Consider the following 20,814-nt stretch of genomic DNA (forward strand, 5'->3'; position numbering starts at 1 on the left):
AGGCAAATGTGTTAACCACCATCATCAGAAATGTTATCTACTGTCTAAAATCTTCAGATTAGCTATTTATATAATTTTCTCCCTCCCTTTAGACCCCCCACAGCTCCTTGTCTGTGAAGAGGAGGTTCCCCCTGAGCAGCAGGAGAGGAGGCCCAGTCTGGTTCAGGAGGAGCCAGAGCCCCTACAGATTAAAGAGGAACGGGAACTCTGGACCTGTCAGGAGGGAGAGCAGCTTCACGGTCTGGAGGAGGCTGATATCATACAGTTAACACCCACTCCTGTCCCTGTGAAGAGTGAACATGATGAAGAGAAACCTCACTCCTCATGGTTTAACCAAACCCAGACTGAGCCTGTAGCCAGCACCTCAACTGAACAGATGAAAACAGAACCTGATGGAGAGGACTATGGAGTATCAGAACCAACTAGAGATGTCCAGATCCTCTCTTCAGACTGTTCTGGAACTGATGACAGTGATGAATGGGAGGAGACTAGGGAAGGTTTAAACACAATGAAGTCAAAGAAGACTCATAAAAACAAAGGACAAGGTTTGTGCATCAGTAACAAGTTCATCCCATGAGCTGATTTTTTTAACTGTATAAATTATGGTATTCTCCAGATCTGGCTGGTTCATAATAAGAGCTCCCCAACAGTGTCAGTTTGAATATGTTGATGTGGTTAAGTTTAATGTGATCTGTCTGTATAATAATTAAGAAAGTACAATACATAAATGACTGAATAAACGTAATTAACTGTTCTATCAAGACCAATGTATGGAAAACTATGACTACAGGCCAATGCAGTGGCAATGAGGAACTCTTACTGTGGACCATTGAGATGGGGGCAACGTAACGGGAACTAGCTATATGGGTAGGTGAAAAACGGTTGCCTACATCTAAAAATGAAAGCTTTTTTGGCAGCCGTTGGGCAGAAACCGGTGAGATTAGAAAGGGCAGCAAAATTACAACAACAGCTAGCGTTACCAAAAGTTACTTCAATGAGGAAAGATAACCTGTTCAAAGCGGCACTAATGGGGTGAAAATGGAAAAGTCTCCTAAGTGGGCAGGGCCTTTACACTGGTGCAAAATTAAAAGAACACGCCAACATTTTGGTAAATTAGCTTAGTTCCTTAACACTGATATCACTGGACATGTCAAACAATCTTGTTCTGCACTTGATCTACAGGTCAGAAAAACATAAATTTTGTGTTAAAATGTTCATAACACCATCAACTTGTAAGAGTTGAACAACATAGTTTATTGTTTATAAAAAGGATCCCCATTAGCTGAACGCCTTGATGTCGAGCTAGTCTTCCTGGGGTCCAAGACAGACATACACAAACATAAACACATACATACTCGAGCAATCCATAATCCTGATAACAAAAAGATAAAATATATTTCATTGGTCATAGAATTTCTTTTAAATTCAAAGACCAGAATAAGACAATCATGTTCATTCTATTTAGACTAAAGATTATGTAGGTGGATTCTGAGTCTTCTTAAAACATGCCTTTCCACTGATGGAACGAATGTTACTTGGAAGGTTGTTCCATGACCTCACAGCCCTGTGATTGACAGTGTTTTTCAGGCTATTTGTTCTAGGTAGGGGTAGAGTCATCTCATCGTGAACATTCAGGGAGAAACTGTGATTCAAGTTGGTCATTCATAATTGTTTTGACCCTCCGTGTTATTCTGAGTGAATCAGCAAATAGACTTAGTTTCTTTAGATAAGTAATAGAGCCTGTTAAACTCTTAGCCAATCACATATTTCATATCAGACCTTTGAGCTAGAGAGAATGACGGAGAGTTAAAGGGGTATTATTTAGCCAAATTTGAACCTGAATCCATTCTGTTGTTGAGGACATAAAACGTGCAGTGTTCTGTGTCACAAGAGCTCGGCGACTTTCATGTTAAAAATCAGTAGGGCTGTCCTGAATACCCTTTTTTTTTTTTGGGCTTCAAAGCTTCTGCATATCTGTTGTGTGTGAGCCAGTGCCACTCCCACCAATAGCCACACAAGCAATGGTTCACAGAGGAGACATGCTTTGAAAACCAAAATGGCAGAAGTAACTAAATGGTCTTAAGCTTTGAAATGGTCATAGTGCTGAATTATTGTAAAGTGAAATACAGATGGGACACAAGAATATACAAACTTGTTCAAATAATTTACAATAAGATATGAGTATATGCTCCGTTGAAGAGTCCCTAGTTTAGAAGGACAATAACAAGTGACATGCTCTGTTTTCTAGTTGTCCTGTCCAGCGATGATGAGGCAGATGGCGCCAGAACAGGGAGCGTTTCCCCTCGACCTGCAGACTCGGCCCACTCCTCAGCAGCGCCCTCTTGGGGCAGAGTGGAGGCAGCGGTAAACAGCACAGGCGAATGGGAGGATATCACTTCTGAGTTCTCTGAAGACGTCGACACAAATATCCCATTAACCAGGAAACGCTGCATGGCAGTTCAGGTATGTTTGTTACGGCTAGTGGTAGCAGTGCAGAAGGCTCTAAGCCAGGGCTGCCCAAACTACGGCATGGGGGCCAAATCTTTCTCTCTGCAAGATTCTTGTTGGCCCTCCAAAGAGTTCCAGAGTGGTCTATTATGATTCAGTTTAATTATGTTTATTACAAGGCATATTACTAACAAATATTGAGGAATATAGAACTATGAATATATCTGTGAATGAAATTGTGTGTGTGTGAGAGAGATGTCTCTTATGTGTACAATGCAAACAAGGCCTGCAGGTCCAATCTAGATTACGTAGTAATGTAACATATTAAAATGTACAGAACTGCAGACAACAAGCCTCAAATGTACCTTTCTATCTTGCAGTTTGGACAAAATGTCCCCCAGCTGTTTTCAGCAATGGAAAAGAAACCAAAAGTGGCACCCAAAACGTGTGAGAGCATAATTCTGGAGTGTCGGAGCGTAAGACTTGGGTCTCTGCGCAGAATCCAGACTCCTGTCACTGTGAGTACTTTGATCTCTCTCTCTAAATAGGACTGTCATTTAATTTCTATATGTCATTGCGTTTGCCCTAATTTCCAATGACGTTGTGATACACAATTTAAAATGAACACGACAAAACGCAAAGAAGGAATAATTATTTTAGGCGACATGTTATGGAAAACAGGCTTTGCTGTGTCTTTGGATTTGGCAGTGTGAAAAGTGATTTAGGTGCTGGGGAGACATAACATACCCCTTTGAAGTTTGCAGATTAACAAACCTAAACAACATATTGATAGATATTGCCCTTTGTGACGTTACAATGAATTAGCAATGCATTTACTTTGATTAATCAATTAGCTGTGCTTTTTGGAGACAGGAACACTACCTATCTATGTACTGTACTGCCCATTGTTTTTGTTTTTAGGTTTTTTACTCTTGGATATGGGGTGGCAGGGAATTAAATGATTACATTTTCTTTGTGCTACACCCACCCAAAACGGCTTGTTCAATACAAGGGAAGAAGTGCTTGAAAATAAATAATTCTAATAATTTTGCACAAAAAAAACGTTGCAAACATATTCAAGGAACATTTACAGATAATTTTTTAAAGATAAATATGTATAATATTATAGGGGTGTAATGGTACACGTATCCGTACTGAACCGTTTCAGTACTGGACCTTTGGTTCAGTACGTGCTGTGTACCGAACAAATGCAACGGTACGTTACCACCAATGGAACACGCATGTAGAATTCTTTTTTTGCATGCGGAATTTTATTCAAAACTTCAAGTTCACCCCTTCCCAAAAAATTACTTTCGCAAAGTGACTGATGTTCGTTCAGCCCACGCACAACACTGAGAGATTACCTGTAACTTAGCATAGCCTCATAGTGTGGCGAACACACACACACACACACACACACACACACACCCTCAACGAACAATAAACACTATACAACAACCATCAAATGCACACAGCACACACATCCACACGCACACACTCACTTTAAACAAACAACACACTGCAGCACCCACTCTCCACACTTTAGATCACCTAAACACACTTTATATGATAAAGGATTTGCACTACAACTCGTACACCTTACTGTAAATTGTACCTAAATTGTACCTCATCCCATTTCTGCTTTGCACTATAAAGTATTGTATATTAGTACACTGCATAGTATATTGTATATTACTTCTATTCTGCATCGAACATTGTACATATGTCTATACTGAACACTGTGACCTCTTTTTTACTTCTAATTTACATGCTATACTATTTTATTTCATACTATCTTGTCTAGCACAGTCTCTGGAGCGTAACAGTAAGAAGCATTTTGTATAAAAGTATTCTGTACTTCTGTATGACAACTATTAAAGAAACTTGAAACTTGAAACCTCTCTCTCTCAGCGCGTGAGGATAATTGGTGCTAGATTGAGAAGGGGCTGTCTCTCCAAAATCAAATTAATGATAGTTTGCGGCATATAGATTATAGATCGGACATTCATACACGGCAACCCGCCTCCAAACAAGGTGTGATAAACATGAATTGATATATTTTCCTTGGCATGAAACAGGAAATAGTATTTACCATTAGGGACCTGCATGACGCTTCTTTCTCTATTCAATAACGTTTTACCCTGAAATAATAATAATAATGGATTGGATTTATATAGCGCTCTTTGTGACACCCCAGAGACCTCAGAGCGCTTACAGAGTCCATTATTCGTTCATATACACAGTCATACCGGTGGTGGTAAGCTACAATTGCAGCCAGAGCTGCCCTGAGGCAGACTCACGGAAGCGTGGCGAATAATCATCGCCTACGGCCCCTCCGACCACCACCAACATTCATTCACATGCATTACACATTCATACGAGGCAAGTAGGTTAAGTGTCTTGCCCAAGGACACAACGGCAGTGGGATGGACATGGGCTTGAGCGGGATTCGAACCACCAACCCTTTGATCATTGGACGACCCGCTCTACCCCTGAGCCACGCCACCCCACAATCTGAGGGATGGTGGTTGCGGTTGTTGTTGTATTCAGTTCAATGACGTCGCGTGTCTCCTATCCGTCATGCAGTGCATTCAGGCCCACGCCCACAATCTAATATATATATATATATATATTTTTTTTTAAACTTTATTTTTTAGCGTTTATCGCTTTTCTGGTCAAGCATGACCTACAGAAACAGGTTGAAATGGGATGTAGAGCAGGGGAAGACATTCTGAGAAATGACGGCGGGTCCGGGAATCGAACTCGTGTCCCCCAGATCCGTGACGAGCACGGTTTTCCCCGACGCAGAAATAGCGCCGAGATATGCGGTGAGCTACGGGAGCTCCCTATATATATTTTTTTAACAAGTGGATTATTCATTTGAACAGAATATTCATTGACAGCCCTACTTAACAGTTACTGCATCACCCCTGAGTGGAACATGGAAAGCCAAATAAATACACTTAAACTTTCCCCCACTGTACCGAAAACCTGTACCGAACCGTGATGTGTACCGTTACACCCCTAATATATTATATGTACATTTATATTTAGTCATTTAGCTGACTCTTTTATCCAAAGCGACTTACTGATTGTGTACAACAAGTGAGCAGGAGGGGTACACCTCTGGCGGCTAAGGGTAAGTGGTATTGTTTATCTAGCAATGCCGAGGTTGAGTGCTACACTCTTGAGTCCATAGTGGTATAGAACGGGGTATACTGGCATTATAATAATAATAATTTCGTAGATTTATATAGCGCCTTTCAGGGAACCCAAGGCGCCTAACAGAGGAGGGCGACAAACTAAGGGCAAGGAAATCAGCGACAGTTGGATAAAGGGGGGAAGTTGGGCAGATTCATTAATACATTTGAAGAGGTGAGAATTTAGTAGTGATTTGAAGGAGTCCAGGGATGTAGCGTACAGAGATATAGTGGTATAGACAGAGGTATAGTGGTATAGACAGCGGTATAGTGGTATAGACGGGGTATAGTGGTATAGACAAGGGTATTGTGGTATAGACAGGGGTATTGTGGTATAGACAGGGGTATTGTGGTATATACAGGGGTATTGTGGTATAGACAGGGCTATTGTGGAATAGACAAGGGTATTGTGGTATAGACAGGGGTATAGTGGTATAGACAGGGGTATAGTGGTATAGACAGGGTTATAGACAGGGGTATTATGGTATAGACGGGGGTATAGTGGTATAGACAGGAGTATTGTGGTATAAACGGGGGTATTGTGGTATAGACAGAGGTATAGTGGTATAGACGGGTATAGTGGTATAGACAGGGGTATAGTGGTATAGACAGGGATATTAGTGGTATAGACGGGGATATAGTGGTATAGACAGGGATATAGTGGTATAGACGGGGGTATAGTGGTGAGAGTCTTTTTACAGGCCGCATGTCAAATGATCCTGTCTGACTGTATACACTTGAGAACTGACCAATCACTGCTGATGGTGAAAATGATTGGTCAGCGTTGTAGCCAACGAGTGTCCTCTTCCAACAATACCCCATGTGGGGGGGGGGGGGGCGGGCGAATAGTGGAAGTAGGTGAAAGTAGACGAGCTTAAATTTGTTCTGACTGAACCTCTATGCTGGAACTTAAAAACAGGAATCTGGCAACCACTAAAGAGAAAGTTCAAACCTCTGTTACTCTATTTTATTAGCACTAAAAGTGACTATAATTTTTTGCTTTAGTCACTTCAGAATGTTACCTTTCGAAAGAGACCAGGCTCATGCATGTGCTATAAGTATAAAGCTAAGCTTTGCAAAAAAAAGTATGCAGTCCTCAACAACAAAAACAAAAATGGCCCCGTTTTGAGGTTAACTGTTGGCTATACAAAAAAATAAACAATGTCTGTTCTTTAAAGCCCCATAGTGTGTAGCTTTGTAATTAAATGAAATGCTTTTAAAGTGTTTTCCAGCTTGCTTTAAACACATCCACTCTCTTAAAGTAGAGTCTCTGTCAAAGGGCATGCTGGCCTTGTGTTGCCAAAACCATGGAGGTCTTTAATTTCAAGAGGCCAAGTTGTAGGATCAAAAATCGAAAAGTGATCACATGACTTGAGGGATTCATATCCGCTTTCAAACTTGAGAATTAGAGCTCTCAACACATCAATCTTGTCCCTGTCAGCATCAGCATGTGACACAGTCTCCTTCCTGTACTTGCCCTCACTGTCCATCAGTAGTGTCAACTGTCCAATATCAACCATGAACTCATCTTTGCATTCACCAATAGTCAGATTCTCTTGCTGGAACCTGAGGGAGGTGAACTGTAAAATGTTCCCAATATCAAGCATGTTGGCTAGGAAACAACAACTCTGTGCAGATATGTTGTAGGCTACTGTCATCACTTGTTTCTGAATGGCTGGTAACATTCTCCATATTTTCAACAGTGTCTCCTGTCTCCATGCAGACCATCTGATGTTGTGAAACTTTCCTAGTTTGACAAAAGCAATGCATTTCTCCTCGCATATCATCTTTAGTTGTGCAAGTTAATCTTTGCACCCATTTTCTGTAAGTAGAAGCTCAGCAACTTGATGATGGATTGATTAAATGACTCACAGTATGGGGCTGTTCGATCAGCTGACTTGGCACAGTTCTCCATGGTGTGGGCGGTGCATAGAATATGCACAAGGGAATCCCTGATGTCCACCATCTGATGTAATTTGGGAACGACCCCGTTGTAAATTCCAACGTTGACAGCGGCTCCGTCAGTGCATACTGAGACCAACTTCGTCTTCCTCTCCGCTAAACCACAGGCATGGAACAGTTGCACAAGTCCGTCCACAATGACCTGTGCTGTTCGATTGGCCCCCAGATGAATTAATCCAAGGAAATCTGAGCTGAATTCTCCGTTGCTGGACACAGAAACAACGTACACAATTTCCTGCTCTTGTTTTTTTGTTATATCGTCGGATCCATCGAAGAGCACACCCCAAAATGCATCTGCTTTCAGTTTTTCACTCAATTCTGAACTTATTGGGTCTCATTCACCCACGGACTAAAGAAAAAAAGATCAGATTATTTTTTTGTCCTAGCTCCACTTAAGCCATTTTCGGGCCGATTTTGGGATTCACGAACGGTCCTGTCTTTCTGTCTTAACTAAGAGTAGGATTTAGGAGCGCTGAAGAGCAGTCGTAAATCAAACATACTGGTGTGCGCCGTGTTCTTAAGGGCTTTATTTGGGAGGAATCATGGTGATTGCGTTCATGTCAACTCTACAGACTTCCTTGGAATAAAATAATCATAATAATAAATATGACAATATTTGTATGATAAACATTTTTGTTTTACATGCCTCAAGAGGCATCTTGATGTCCGAAAATAAATAAAAACACTACACCAACACTGCAAATGACAGTGGATAAATAAATAAGAACTAAAGCTAATCTTGTGGATATAGCTATAGTGGAATAGACTTTATTAATATTCCATATTTATACCATCTTGTTGCGCGCTCCTGGCCACCTGTTCAGCACACATTCACGCTGTATAGCCTAGGGCTGCACGATTTTGGGAAATAATCTAATTGCGATTATTCTGACAGATATTGCGATTTGCGATGCGATTATAACATATTTTAGATTTTTTTTACAAGAAGAATGTTGCTGCTTTCTGTAGTCGGGTCCCAACTGCAAAATTACTGTATTACCCTGTATTATACACTTTTACTATCATGTAGACTATTCTGCTTTGTGTTTACATGTGATGTATTGTATACATGCACATTTATTATGTTCTTGTGTGATGTATCGCACATTTTATTGCTGTGTGATGTATTGCAAATGTTATTGCTGTCATCGTGGCCAGGTCTACCTTGCAAAGGAGATCTTGTATCTCAATGGGACTTCCTGGTTAAATTTTTTTCTTTTTTTTTTATTTATTTATTTTTAATTGCAGGCTTGGAGATTTGATAATTGCATCATTCCAAATCGCGATTTCGATTAAAAAAATGATTAATCGTGCAGCCCTAGTATAGCCTACGTGTGTAATGAATGAACGGTAGGCTTATATTATTCTAATTACTAGTTTCATTAGGAGATAATGTATGCACTGCCCTCTAGTAGTACTTACAGTACACATCTTAGCGTGACATCTTAAGGCTGCCACAGAGTCGGGCGTACTGTGAGCGGACCGGACTCTGTCATGTCCGCAATCGTTTGAGGTTTCAGTCAAGCGTACCACCGCTTACCAATTTCCTACATTTCTCATGCCAGTTTACTACATTTAATGCAGGTCGATGTCAACCAACACGCTGAGCAGCCTTTTGTGTGACACCAGTGCGTGACGCCTCTGTGGAGTCTGGTCCGCTCACGCCCGACTCTGTGGCGGCCCGATGTCACGCTAAGATATGTACTGTACTGTACTCTACTGTACTGTAGTACAACTACAGTGACTACTATAGGGCAGTGCATTATCTGCAATCTCCTAATAAAACAAGTCATTAGAATAATATAAGCCTACTGTTCATTCATTACTATTCCACTATAGGTATAGTGTGCTGTATGATGACAATACATTTGAATCTAATCAAATTTTTATCCGTCGCAAAGCGCTTCCTTGCTACCTGTTGAATACGGGGCAATGCTGACCCTTGTTTTGCACACTGCCCTCGCATTATAATGAGCTGGAGGGGCCTGTCTGTATGCAAATGAAGCGCGTTCCCCAGTTTGTGAATGAGTGACGTACGATCATTCAGGGGTTCGCAGCTGTGATCATTTGGCAAGTTAAGACGACCTCTCCACGCGTTGGTGAATCCGGGGGTAATTGTCGTCAGCTTTCTCTTACGACCTTAAGACAATGTTGGTGAATGGGTCCATTGTCTGTGCAATGCTCATGAGAACCCCCCTTCTCGTGAATGATAAATGGTCCCGATGTTAACTCCAAGCCTGGTGAAGCGGAATATCCTCCTCATATGAACGCATAGGACGTTCATATTCGTAAAAACGTTACGCAGTGCTTGATGCTGCTCTGTCAAGCGGGCCCCTGAGTCTCTGGTCTTGGCTGTGCCTGTTACTACTTTATGGTACTCTCTGCTACTTTCATGCTTATCAAAAGCTCGATGATTGATGTTTTTAGCCCTGTATAAAAGCGCTGTTTTCATCCACCAGAGTGGGATTTTCACGGCGTGCTTTGCACCACATCTCTGTGCGGGTGTCATTCGTTTGAAGCCAGCCGACCTCCTGCAGCCACTTTTCTGAGAACACGCTTCTTTTGCGGTTCAGGTTCAGTCTGGCGTTTCTTTGGAGGTGGAGGAACACCAAAGAATGAAAGACAGAATCTAAGGGCTAAAGAGTGAAAGCAGCAACATGTCTATAAAATACAATCCAAAACTGATAAGAAAACGGCTTCAACAATATTCTTCCTACTTACCATAGAAAAGCTGGTTATGTTTCTGTACAAGAGGCAATTTCTTTGCCATAATTTACTGACAAGTCTATATTGTATTAAAATGTAAATTTCTCATCAAGCCAGATGCCAAGATCTTTATATTCTGTAACTGTCTCAATGTTAGGCATTCACAGGGGATATATGCAGATTATTGTAATCAATATGTCTGGCTCTAGTAATAAGTTAATCTTGCAGTCAAAGCACTAGAGTAAAATAGCAGCTTCTCAATGGCTAGTTGGACAGAATCAGCAATACAATACACAATAGTGTCAGCCATAAAGATGTATTTGACATCCACTTAAATATGAGACAAGTAGCAAATAATCAAATATCAACAAAGTGTTAATTAAGATAGGCACATCTCTTTCTGTTCTGATATTAAACACTTGTATAAAGTAGGGATGGGCATTTTAAAGAGAAATCCATATCGATTGATCGCATGCTATACTCGATTGATTGTGTATTACTCTAAAAGTATTTTTTTTAACCAAATTTTTTTCTTTTTTTCTTTTTTTACTTATTTTTGTTCATTCACGTATATATGTTTAAGGAAACCAACAAACAGTTATAATCTTACACATACATGTGATATATGTAAAAAAAGAAAAATCAAACATTTATAATTTCGATAATTTTTGGGGATTTTTCCTCATAGCTACGAGTAATCGATTAATCACGCCCATCCCTAGTATAAAGAAATTGTTTTTGTTTTTATTGGAATTTAGCAGGATTTGAATAGAAGTTAGTTATTAAATCTAAATAATATAATTTGCCGTTCCTTACAGATTATGTGCTGATTATTTCTAAGTGGCCTAAATGCAGACCAATTTGCTTTTCACTTCCCCGCCATATTGTTGTTTGATTCAATGTGAGGTACAGATGTGAAAGTGCCTGTTCACCTCAATGTTAAAACTTAGCTATAAAAATGCCACTTCAAGAACAGAAATCGTAAAAAAAATATACACTATTGGAATTACAAGCTGATGATCATGACTGTTTTTCACCGTCGTAGTTTTTGTGTTTTGAAATACATGGAAGTGAATTAGTAATCGGCTAATTGAAATGTGTTCATTGTGATCTACAAAAATAAAGATGGTGGCAAAGTGACTAAGGCAAATGGGATGGATCCCCATTGTGTCTACCAACAACATATTTTTTATTCTAAGCTTTTTGAGGGGTGCATGTTTATTAACGATTGATAGGAAGGTCTTTATGAAATAATGCATTCTGTGACTGCTGAAATATTGCCAACATACGATATGTTTTCTCTGAGATGTTTACAGCTGTTGTCTCTAATGGCACCCCTTAAAAAATGGTGTTCTTGCTCTCATGTCTTGCAGTTTGCCACTGATCACATCCAGCTTGAAATAGTAGGTACAGAACACAATCCATTCAATCTCTTATGTGTAAACTACAGTAGGTTTTGTTGCTGTGTTGGCTATATTAAGTGGTTCTATCCACAGTCAAATATATCAAATTTGTTTATGTTAAACAATTTGGCATTTCTGTTTTCTTGTAAATACCCATTGGTCTGGTGCATGCAACTCGCAATATTGAAAAACAATGGTGTCATTAATCAGCAGCTCTATCGGTCACTCTCTCTCCACTTGAAACAATGTGCTTTATTACAAGATAAAACCATTACCCGATGAGATTACCATGATATATAGTACCAGCAGATGGTCTTCTATCCATTCTAACACCTTGCTGTGTGTCTACCAGGCGCTGAGCACCAAGCTCTGGAGAAGGTGAGACTGCGGGCCTCGGAGCTGATTAGCTGTGAATGGTGCAACATTAGGCAGCTGCCGGTGTTGTTCTTCCAGACCACTAGGGGGGAGTGTCTTCGGCTCCGCACCCAGCTCAACATGTCTCAGGAGAGAGGTGGGCCGTGGTACGACTGTGCTGGTAACCGTGAGTACAAGGCCTCGCAGGCTCGCACCCTAGAGAACCTGTAGGCGCGTTTCTGTATCTTGTATCTTTTCTTCACTGAATTTATTTAATCCTTGTTACTTACAAGGGTTTTCTCCGACTGAAGACATTAATTCAACTAATGCTCATATGTTTTTGTTGACTTATAGAATTTTCTGCTGTAAATGTATTTTTTTTTTTATATAATTACTCAATAACTTTAATCATATTTAGAACTTCAAAATCTTTCCTCTTTTAGTCATGTTGTTCCTGTTCAGTGTCTCTTTCCTGTACCCACCACCACAGTATGAGACAGCAGACCCACCACAAATACATACAATAATAATTAACCATAAATAATTTGACAGCAGACCCACCACAGATACCCCCGTCACCACCACAGATACCCCTGTCACCACCACAGATACCCCCGTCACCACCACAGATACCCCTGTCACCACCAGAGAAAGCTCTGCCATCACCACAGATACCCGTCACCACCAGAGATACCCGTTAGCTTTCGTCTACTTTTTACTATGATGTATATTCGTATTCAGATTATCATTATTTATTTGCCATATGCAACAAGTACAATGGGATTCTTACTCCTCGTTTGCGCCACAGCATAAAGGAATAAAAAGCAACAATTAACAGAATACAAATATATATCCTGTAATTCGTAAGATAGGTCTCTGCATTGTGTTATTTGATGCTGAAGAAAAGTCACTTGAATGAAAGCTCCCTTTGAGATACGATACATTGACATGGGCTCTGGTATTCCTTGGTAACACAGGTTTATTGACATAAACGGTTACAATATCATTAAGCTGAGCAGTGGAGACTCAACTCTGAGTACCAAGATTCTCGTCTCTGTTGTGTTTACACATCCATCAGCTCCGGCACCTAAAGTCTAACACAACCTCTGATCCGAAAGGCCCCGGAACCCTGTGTTCCGACAATGCTGATAACACATAGACAACTGTGAGGCGTCTTGCAGCCGACTTGGTGAACCCAGAGATAATGATTTGCGGAAGGGTTGAAGAGGCCGCAGGCATCTTGTCCTCCAAGAGAAAACACACAAATGAATGTATAATGAATACTTAATGATCATAAGTAATTAGGCTTGCATGGTTTATAGTAGTTTTATCCTTCCAAACCCTTCATACCACCACCACAGAGATACCCCTGTCACCACCACAGATACCACTGTCACCACCACAGATACCACTGTCACCACCACAGATACCACCACCACCACCACAGATACCACCACCACAGATACCACCACCACCACCTCAGATATCCCTGTCACCACCACAGATACCCCTGTCACCACCACAGATACCCCTGTCACCACCAGAGATACTCTTAAGTAGGTATGGGAATCGAGAATCGGAATCGATTGGGAACCGGTTCCTAATTGTCCGATTCCTGGAATCGCATGGTTCTGTGACTATCGATTCCTCTTATCGATGCCATGTTTTTTCCGACAGTTGCGCATTTAAAAACAATAACGTTGGCGCCACGCATGCAGTCATAGCAGACTATTTGATTCCTTGACTAGGAAAACCTAAAGGGCTCGATATTGCGACTGTTTTGTGTGTGCAGTGAAAACTGAAAGTGCTTTGCATCCTAGTCATTCATTTACATGGTAAAGTAACGTTAGCTGCTAGCTAGCTAAATAGCCATGCTCATTGCCGAGAGAGACAGAGAGAACACTGAGCTGACCTTTATTTATACAGGTAGGCTATTGCTAATAAATTCTCTTTTGCAATAACGACCTGTTGAATGCAACTAGAGTTCAATAGATTAAATTAGTTCTCAAATATTTTTTTTTAATTTAAGTGTATAGTTAATAAATTTTTTACAGTTTTTGTATTTTTCTGACATGGGGGCTCAACAATAAATGATAAATGACAATCAGAAATGTCAAGTTGCATGTTGTTATTATAACCAGCTTAGTTCTGTTGCATTTCCAATTAATTTATGTAAATTATAAATGTAGCAGGAATCGATAAGGCAATCGAGAAAGAATCGGATCGACAAGCAGAATCGATAATGGAATCGCATCGATAAAATCTTATCAATTCCCATCCCTACTCTTAAGTAGCCGTGAGAAACACTGCTCATTCTACCTGAATTTCTTTTTAATTAATCAAGTGAAAGCATTTTAATTGACCATGACCCCAATTAACAATAGGTCATTAATGAATGAAAGCATTTCTACAGTGCTTTTCCAGTACTAGCACCACTCAAATCACTTTACACTGGAGTCACTGCAGTGAGAGCAAATTGAACCAGCAGTGCTAGTGTCGTGGCTGTGCTAGTGTCTCAAGAACCCAGAGCACTCGACTCATTAAGCTACACAGGACCACAAAGAGGGGATGTTTTTGAATAAAGAGGAATGAGTGCCTAATTATTACTTAGATTACGTGTAGATTCATACCGGGGGGGGGGGGTTGAAATAAAGAAGACAATTTATCAGTTTGCTACTTGTTGGAACAACCTGTTTTCTTCTTGGTCTCCTCAGACTATAATGAGAAGTACATTATTCTCATCTTGGAGAACGGAATGTCGACGATGTTCTCGGTCTTGGAGAGCATCCTGGTGGAGATCGGCAAAATAAACAACCTCAACCATTTCCCGGCCAAGCTTTCCTTGGACGAGACCAACATCAGACTGGTCAACTACAACAGGGCCACCAATAAGAGGGACGAAAAGGTGGGATTTTCACATACTGTAGAGAGATCTAAGATCTATTACATTTACATTCACATTTAGTCATTTAGCTGATGCTTTTATCCAAAGCGAGTAAGCGACATACAAGTTCTGCACAACAAGTCAGCAGGAAGGGTACAACTCTGGCAGCAAAGGGTAAGTAACATTGTTTGTCAAACAGTGTCGCACTTGAGTGCATATTAGCATAGTAGGTAGTAATATAGGCATGGTAGATTCCTTAGTTGCATACTAGTGAAAGACAGTACATGGTTAGTTTTCTTTTTTTTTTAAACTTAAATTTTTATTTAACACTTATGGACATACAACATAACATTTATATTGACATCCATAACATAACGACATACATAATGGGTACTTTCATGAAATTAAAATTAAACGCATCATAAAACAACACTGTTCAACAGACCTAAATATTAAGGAACAAAAATCATAAAATGATTGTCATACCCAACATAAATAATAATAGAAAAAAACTAACTAAAGCAAAGGTGTGTGACACGGGTTCAGAGACCCCCCTTGAGCTTCTTTCCTCCTTTATCCTTCGCCCTCTTGTGTTGTATTTGGTTCCTCCTCTGTGATGTCGTTTTCGTTCCCCTTGTAATCCTCCCACTTTCCCCATCTTTCTCCAAATTTCTCTTCCTGTAACCTCAGCATGTGTGTTTTTTTTTTGGATCAAATTTTTTATTATTATTCACACGAAACAAGACAACACATTAACCACAATCACAATACATAGAACTTCACAAGAAAATAACAAAAACAATAATAATAATACAGACTAACAATTATACAGACAAGAGAAAAGAAAACAGAGTTCAACCTTCTAAATTTTAATTCCAAGGGGTACTATCTAATAAATGGTCTTTCCCAGTGTTCAGCCCCGATTCCCGGCCGTGTGACCCTATATTAATAAAACGTACCTCTCCAATCCACCACAAGGACCATTTTTTGAGAACACGACCCGAAAACAGAGCAATGAACCTTCATGAAAAAACAAAAACCTGTAGAGGTGTTCCATAGACTCACAGAGACCGTGTAAAAGTGGCCAAACAGTGAAGAAATAGTTAAATAGCTGCCCCCCCATAATATCCCCAGCTAAACTCAAGATGACAAGACAAAAGACAAGACAGACAAAAACATTTCCTCCTCCCCCTCCCAAGAGACCGCCGGACTCACCCGAACACGCACCCCAACCCCGCTCAGCCGCACACTGCGGTCTTTACCTTCTCAGCTGCTGCGAACCACAGGTCAATTCCAGCCTGCCCCACCCCAATCACCCGGGCTGTGGATATCTCAAGATAAATCACATCCAATAGAGTTAGGGACCAGTTAATCATTGTAAGCTTCTCAGGCTCCTTCCATCTCATTGCTATTAGCTTCTTCGCTGCTGTGACGCCCGCTAGGACAACCCTTTTCAGTTGTACGGACGCGGGTAGTGTCGTTATATCGTTCAGGAGTAGCGTAACAGCTGTGAATGGGATAGTTAAGCCACACAGATCTGAAAGTTTGTCCGTTATTGACCTCCAGAAGCGGGCCACTGGTGGGCAATCCCAATACATATGCATATAAGTGCCAGTGGCCTTTTGAGAGCACAGAGTGCACCGAGAGTCGGTTATCAGTCCCATAGCAAATAGCTTCCTAGGTGTAAGATAGGTCCTATGAATATAATTAAAATTAATTTGCTGGTGATTGGCGTTGCGGGAAGATAATGCCACATTTGCCCAAACATCATCCCAGTCAAACTCGGGGTCCAACTCCGGGATATCCACACGCCAGATTGTATCCAATGATACATTTTTATACGTGGATTGAATTAAGAGCGTATAAAAGTCGGAGACAAACCCTCTGGATGTCGTCCTGTCCACTATGAGCCTGAGGAAGGGGTGTGGGTGCAAGGCTTGAGCCCACGGTACGCCATGCGCCCTCAGTGCTGACCTTAGTTGAAGGTAAAGAAAGAAGGACTCGCCGGGAAGATCATAAAATTCTCTTAAGTCCTGAAACGCACGGAGGCCGTTCTTATCATAAATATCCTCCAGAGTATGCACTCCCCTCCTTTGCCATTGAGGAATATTAACCGGCTTGTGTCCAACAAGTAATTGCTGGTTATTAAAAATTGGAGAGTCCAGGTGCCAAGGGCATTTAACCCCACACGACCTCTGTACATTACGCCACGTTTGGATCACGTGAGTTATGATCGGTCCATACCTCAGCCGGCATTTCGAAATAGAGACAGTGGAGTACACTACATCCTGCAATCTTAGCGGAGATACCGCCGCCGCTTCTAAGGAGCGCCACGATACAGCCTCTACAGGGTCTAGCCAGCACATCAGAGGTCTCAGTGAAAAGGACCAGAAATAAAGTTTAAAATCAGGGATTGCGAGGCCCCCATCTTGTTTTCTACGTTGAGTAGTAGCTCTTTTGATTCTCGGGCGTTTGTTATTCCAGACAAACTTAGATACCATCGATTGTACCTTGCGCCAGTGGTCTATTGGAGGGGGCAGGGGGAGCATTGAGCTAATAAAATTTATCCTAGGCAGGATGTTCATTTTGATTATGGAAGCCCGGGCTTGTAAGGAGTTAGGAAGGGACGACCACCTGTCTAGATCCTGGCGTATTTTATCATAAGTACCCGTGAAGTTGTACTTAGTAGTTTGGTTCAGCGTGGGGAATATCTCTATGCCCAAGTATTTAAAATGTTCTACTATGGGGATATCAGCTGGTAGTCGTACCGCCTTGGCCAGTTCATTAAGAGGTAGGCAGGCTGATTTGTTCCAGTTAATCTTAAAACCTGACAATTTACCAAAGTCGTCGATTATCCTCAATAATTTTGTGGCCGACCGGGAGGGGTCGTCCATGAAAATCAGCAGGTCATCCGCATAGAGAGCAATTTTGTGTGGGGTATTGTTGACCATTATGGGGACGATGTCCTCCGATTGCCTAATAAATTGGGCCAAAGGTTCGAGGGAAAGCGCGAACAGTCCCGGGCTCAGAGGGCAACCCTGTCTAGAAGATCTGGAGACTGGAAAGAGTGTGGAACAGTTTTTGCCTGTCAGTATCATCGCAGACGGCGAGGCATACAGGACTTTAACCATATGAATAAAACTCTTTCCAAGACCCATGACCTCAAGTACCTTCCACAGGTATGACCACTCAAGTCTGTCAAACGCCTTCATGGCATCCAAAGACAGAACTGTGGATGGAGTTGTATTGTCTTTACTGTTATCGATTACATGCAACAGCCTCCTAAGATTATCTGCAGCCAGACGCCCCGGGATAAAACCAGTTTGATCGCAGTGTACCAATACAGACATAAATCTCTGCAGGCGACGGGCCAGCACCTTGGCAAACACCTTTAAATCGGCCCCGAGAAGACTCAAGGGTCTATAGCTACCACAATCATTGGGATCTTTGTCCTTCTTGAGAAGTAAAGAAATCAACGCCATATTGACATCTCTTGAGAACTCCCCTTGTTCGATAGCGTAATTGATCATATCGAGCATCAATGGACCCAGTTGGTCCCAGAAAGCTAAATACACTTCGGGTGGAATACCATCCCAGCCTGGTGCCTTACCCCTCTGCATTTCAACAATCGTCTCCCTCAATTCTACGAGAGTAATCGGTCTCCCCAGTTCCTTGGCCTCTTCCTCAGAAATGTGGGGTATCTCAAGCCCGCCAATGAACGATTCAAATTTAGAGTCATCCAGATTACCCTCTGAGCTATATAACTGTGAGTAAAACTCTTTAAAAGTGTCATTGATCTTTTTCGAATCAGTAGTGACTGCACCCTGGCTCGTCCTAATCGAGGGGATATCCGAGAAACGATCATTTGAGCGTATTTTCATTGCCAATAGATGGCTAGGTCTGGAGCCGTGAAAATAGTAATTTTGTCTTGTCCTATGTATCAAGAACTCAGACTGTTGTTTAAGTATGGATTTTATTTCTTTTTTGACTATCTTACGTTGTGTGTTTAGTCGTTCATTATAGTCAGTTTGCAAGGATGCGTATAGGTCCGCATATAATGATTCCAGTCCTTCTAGCTTTTTTGACCGGGATTTTCGCAAATTGGAGGCAAATAGTGTGACATGACCCCTGATGAATCCTTTCAATGCGTTCCACAGGACCCTAGGGTCTTCTACTGTGCCAACGTTGATCTGCAAAAATTCAGCTAGTTTACTCCTGAACTCAGAACAGAAGTCATCGTTCTTTAGCAAGGTCGAATTAAAACGCCATCTGGGAGCTCTTACGGAGAGCCTGCCAAAGGTTGCCGTAAGGAAAATCCCCTTGTGGTCTGAGAGAGCCAAGGGAACCAATGAGACATCGAAACTATCAAACATATTAGGGGACGCGAATGCATAGTCAATTCGAGAGAAGCTTTTGTGTCTGGCTGACAGGTGAGAGTAATCTTTGAGGGTGGGGTTGCATAAGCGCCAAAGGTCTGTGAGCCCTGTGTCTTTGGCCCACATCCTAAGGGCCTTAGAAGCCCGTTTTTGGTCGCTCGTTTCAGAGGGCCCGGACCTATCCATCTCCGCATCCCAGCACGCATTAAAATCGCCACCCACAATGAGAGCGTATCCATTAAGTTCCAACATATTCTTCGTGATTGTATTATAGAACGCTGAATCAAATGTGTTAGGAGCATACAATGCTATTATAGCCATCTTCCTATGCAAGAATTCAACTTTTGCTATAGTAATCCTTCCCTCCGTGTCCGACCATACATCCAAGATTTTGATATCAAGGTTACGTCTTGTAACTATGACTACTCCTTTCGTCTTATCATCGGCTGAGGATGAGGAGATAACGTGATATTGCCGATTTGCCAGTCTTGACACGTCACCTACCAATAAATGCGTTTCACTAAGGAGAGCAAGGTCAATATTTCTCCTCTTCAATAAGCCCTCCTGCGTTCCAAATTAAAATATTCAATTTAGCCATGGTCGAGCTTGTATAAATGCGTGGAGAACATACCAGTGCAGCCAGGCTGAGTACAGTGGTGCTGATCCCGGCGGGCCCGGACGGTCAATCCCAGGAGTTCAGAGGAGGAACGATTACACACATATAAGACAACAGTACATAAAACACATAAAAATACCACCCCAGTTACAACCCCCCCTCCTTCTACTCTAAACCCTATCCCACCCGTCCTATTATAAGGCCCCCTATACCCACTCTCCAATCCCCACCCTATGCCCCATCCCCTGAGGATGGTCATCTTCTTATCACTTCCCACTAGAGACATGGATCAATAAGACGCTCCCCACTCCAACCCCCCTCTAGATAAACCCCTGAGTAAACCCCCACTAGTCCAATAAACACAAATAATAATAAAAATAAAATTCAATAAAGATATCGGTCGAAACCCACCTGAGCACTGGCCCCAACATGAGATAACCATAATGGTAAAAATAGCCATTATTAAATAATAACTCCACATCAACCTGCAGCCATCTATTTCCGAATCTGCGCCTCAACGTCGCATTGTTAAGGCCCAAAAGGGTATAGGAAAATTCAAAACGAAATTAAATTAAAGCATCCCAGCCGATAGTCTAAGGCAGGATCGAGTCACAGGTTAATTGTGCAAAATTGTGTGAACAGTGTCAATTAAACCATGACAAAAAAAGGAAGGGAAAAAAAAGGGTTATGGTCAAAGTGCACCCCTTTAGCTGTCCCTCTGATCAGGCACAACGGCTGAAATGACATAACCTATGTAAGAATAGAATTAAACACATTCATTAATTAATCCGGGGATGGTAATAGGCAACACCTGACACCACCTGTTATCATACATTGTTTCAATAAAGATATCGGTCGGAGCAGT

At 41.5% G+C, this 20,814-nt stretch overlaps 1 protein-coding gene across 1 annotated transcript in view; it reads left to right on the forward strand.

Moving 5' to 3' along the window:
• Positions 1 to 20,814, forward strand: part of LOC311227219 (sentrin-specific protease 6-like) — a 67,825-nt gene that overhangs the window by 29,600 nt on the left and 17,411 nt on the right. Inside the window, exons 2-7 of the mRNA XM_084312785.1 lie at positions 93 to 545; positions 2,249 to 2,463; positions 2,829 to 2,966; positions 11,690 to 11,723; positions 12,072 to 12,260; positions 14,788 to 14,978. Coding sequence (XP_084168911.1) covers positions 377 to 545; positions 2,249 to 2,463; positions 2,829 to 2,966; positions 11,690 to 11,723; positions 12,072 to 12,260; positions 14,788 to 14,978 — 936 coding nt within the window. The 5' untranslated portion in view covers positions 93 to 376. The remainder of the gene's footprint in view (positions 1 to 92; positions 546 to 2,248; positions 2,464 to 2,828; positions 2,967 to 11,689; positions 11,724 to 12,071; positions 12,261 to 14,787; positions 14,979 to 20,814) is intronic.

Source organism: Notolepis coatsorum (genome assembly GCF_963971535.1).
Source record: "Notolepis coatsorum genome assembly, chromosome: 4".
Taxonomy (NCBI): Eukaryota; Metazoa; Chordata; class Actinopteri; order Aulopiformes; family Paralepididae; genus Notolepis; species Notolepis coatsorum.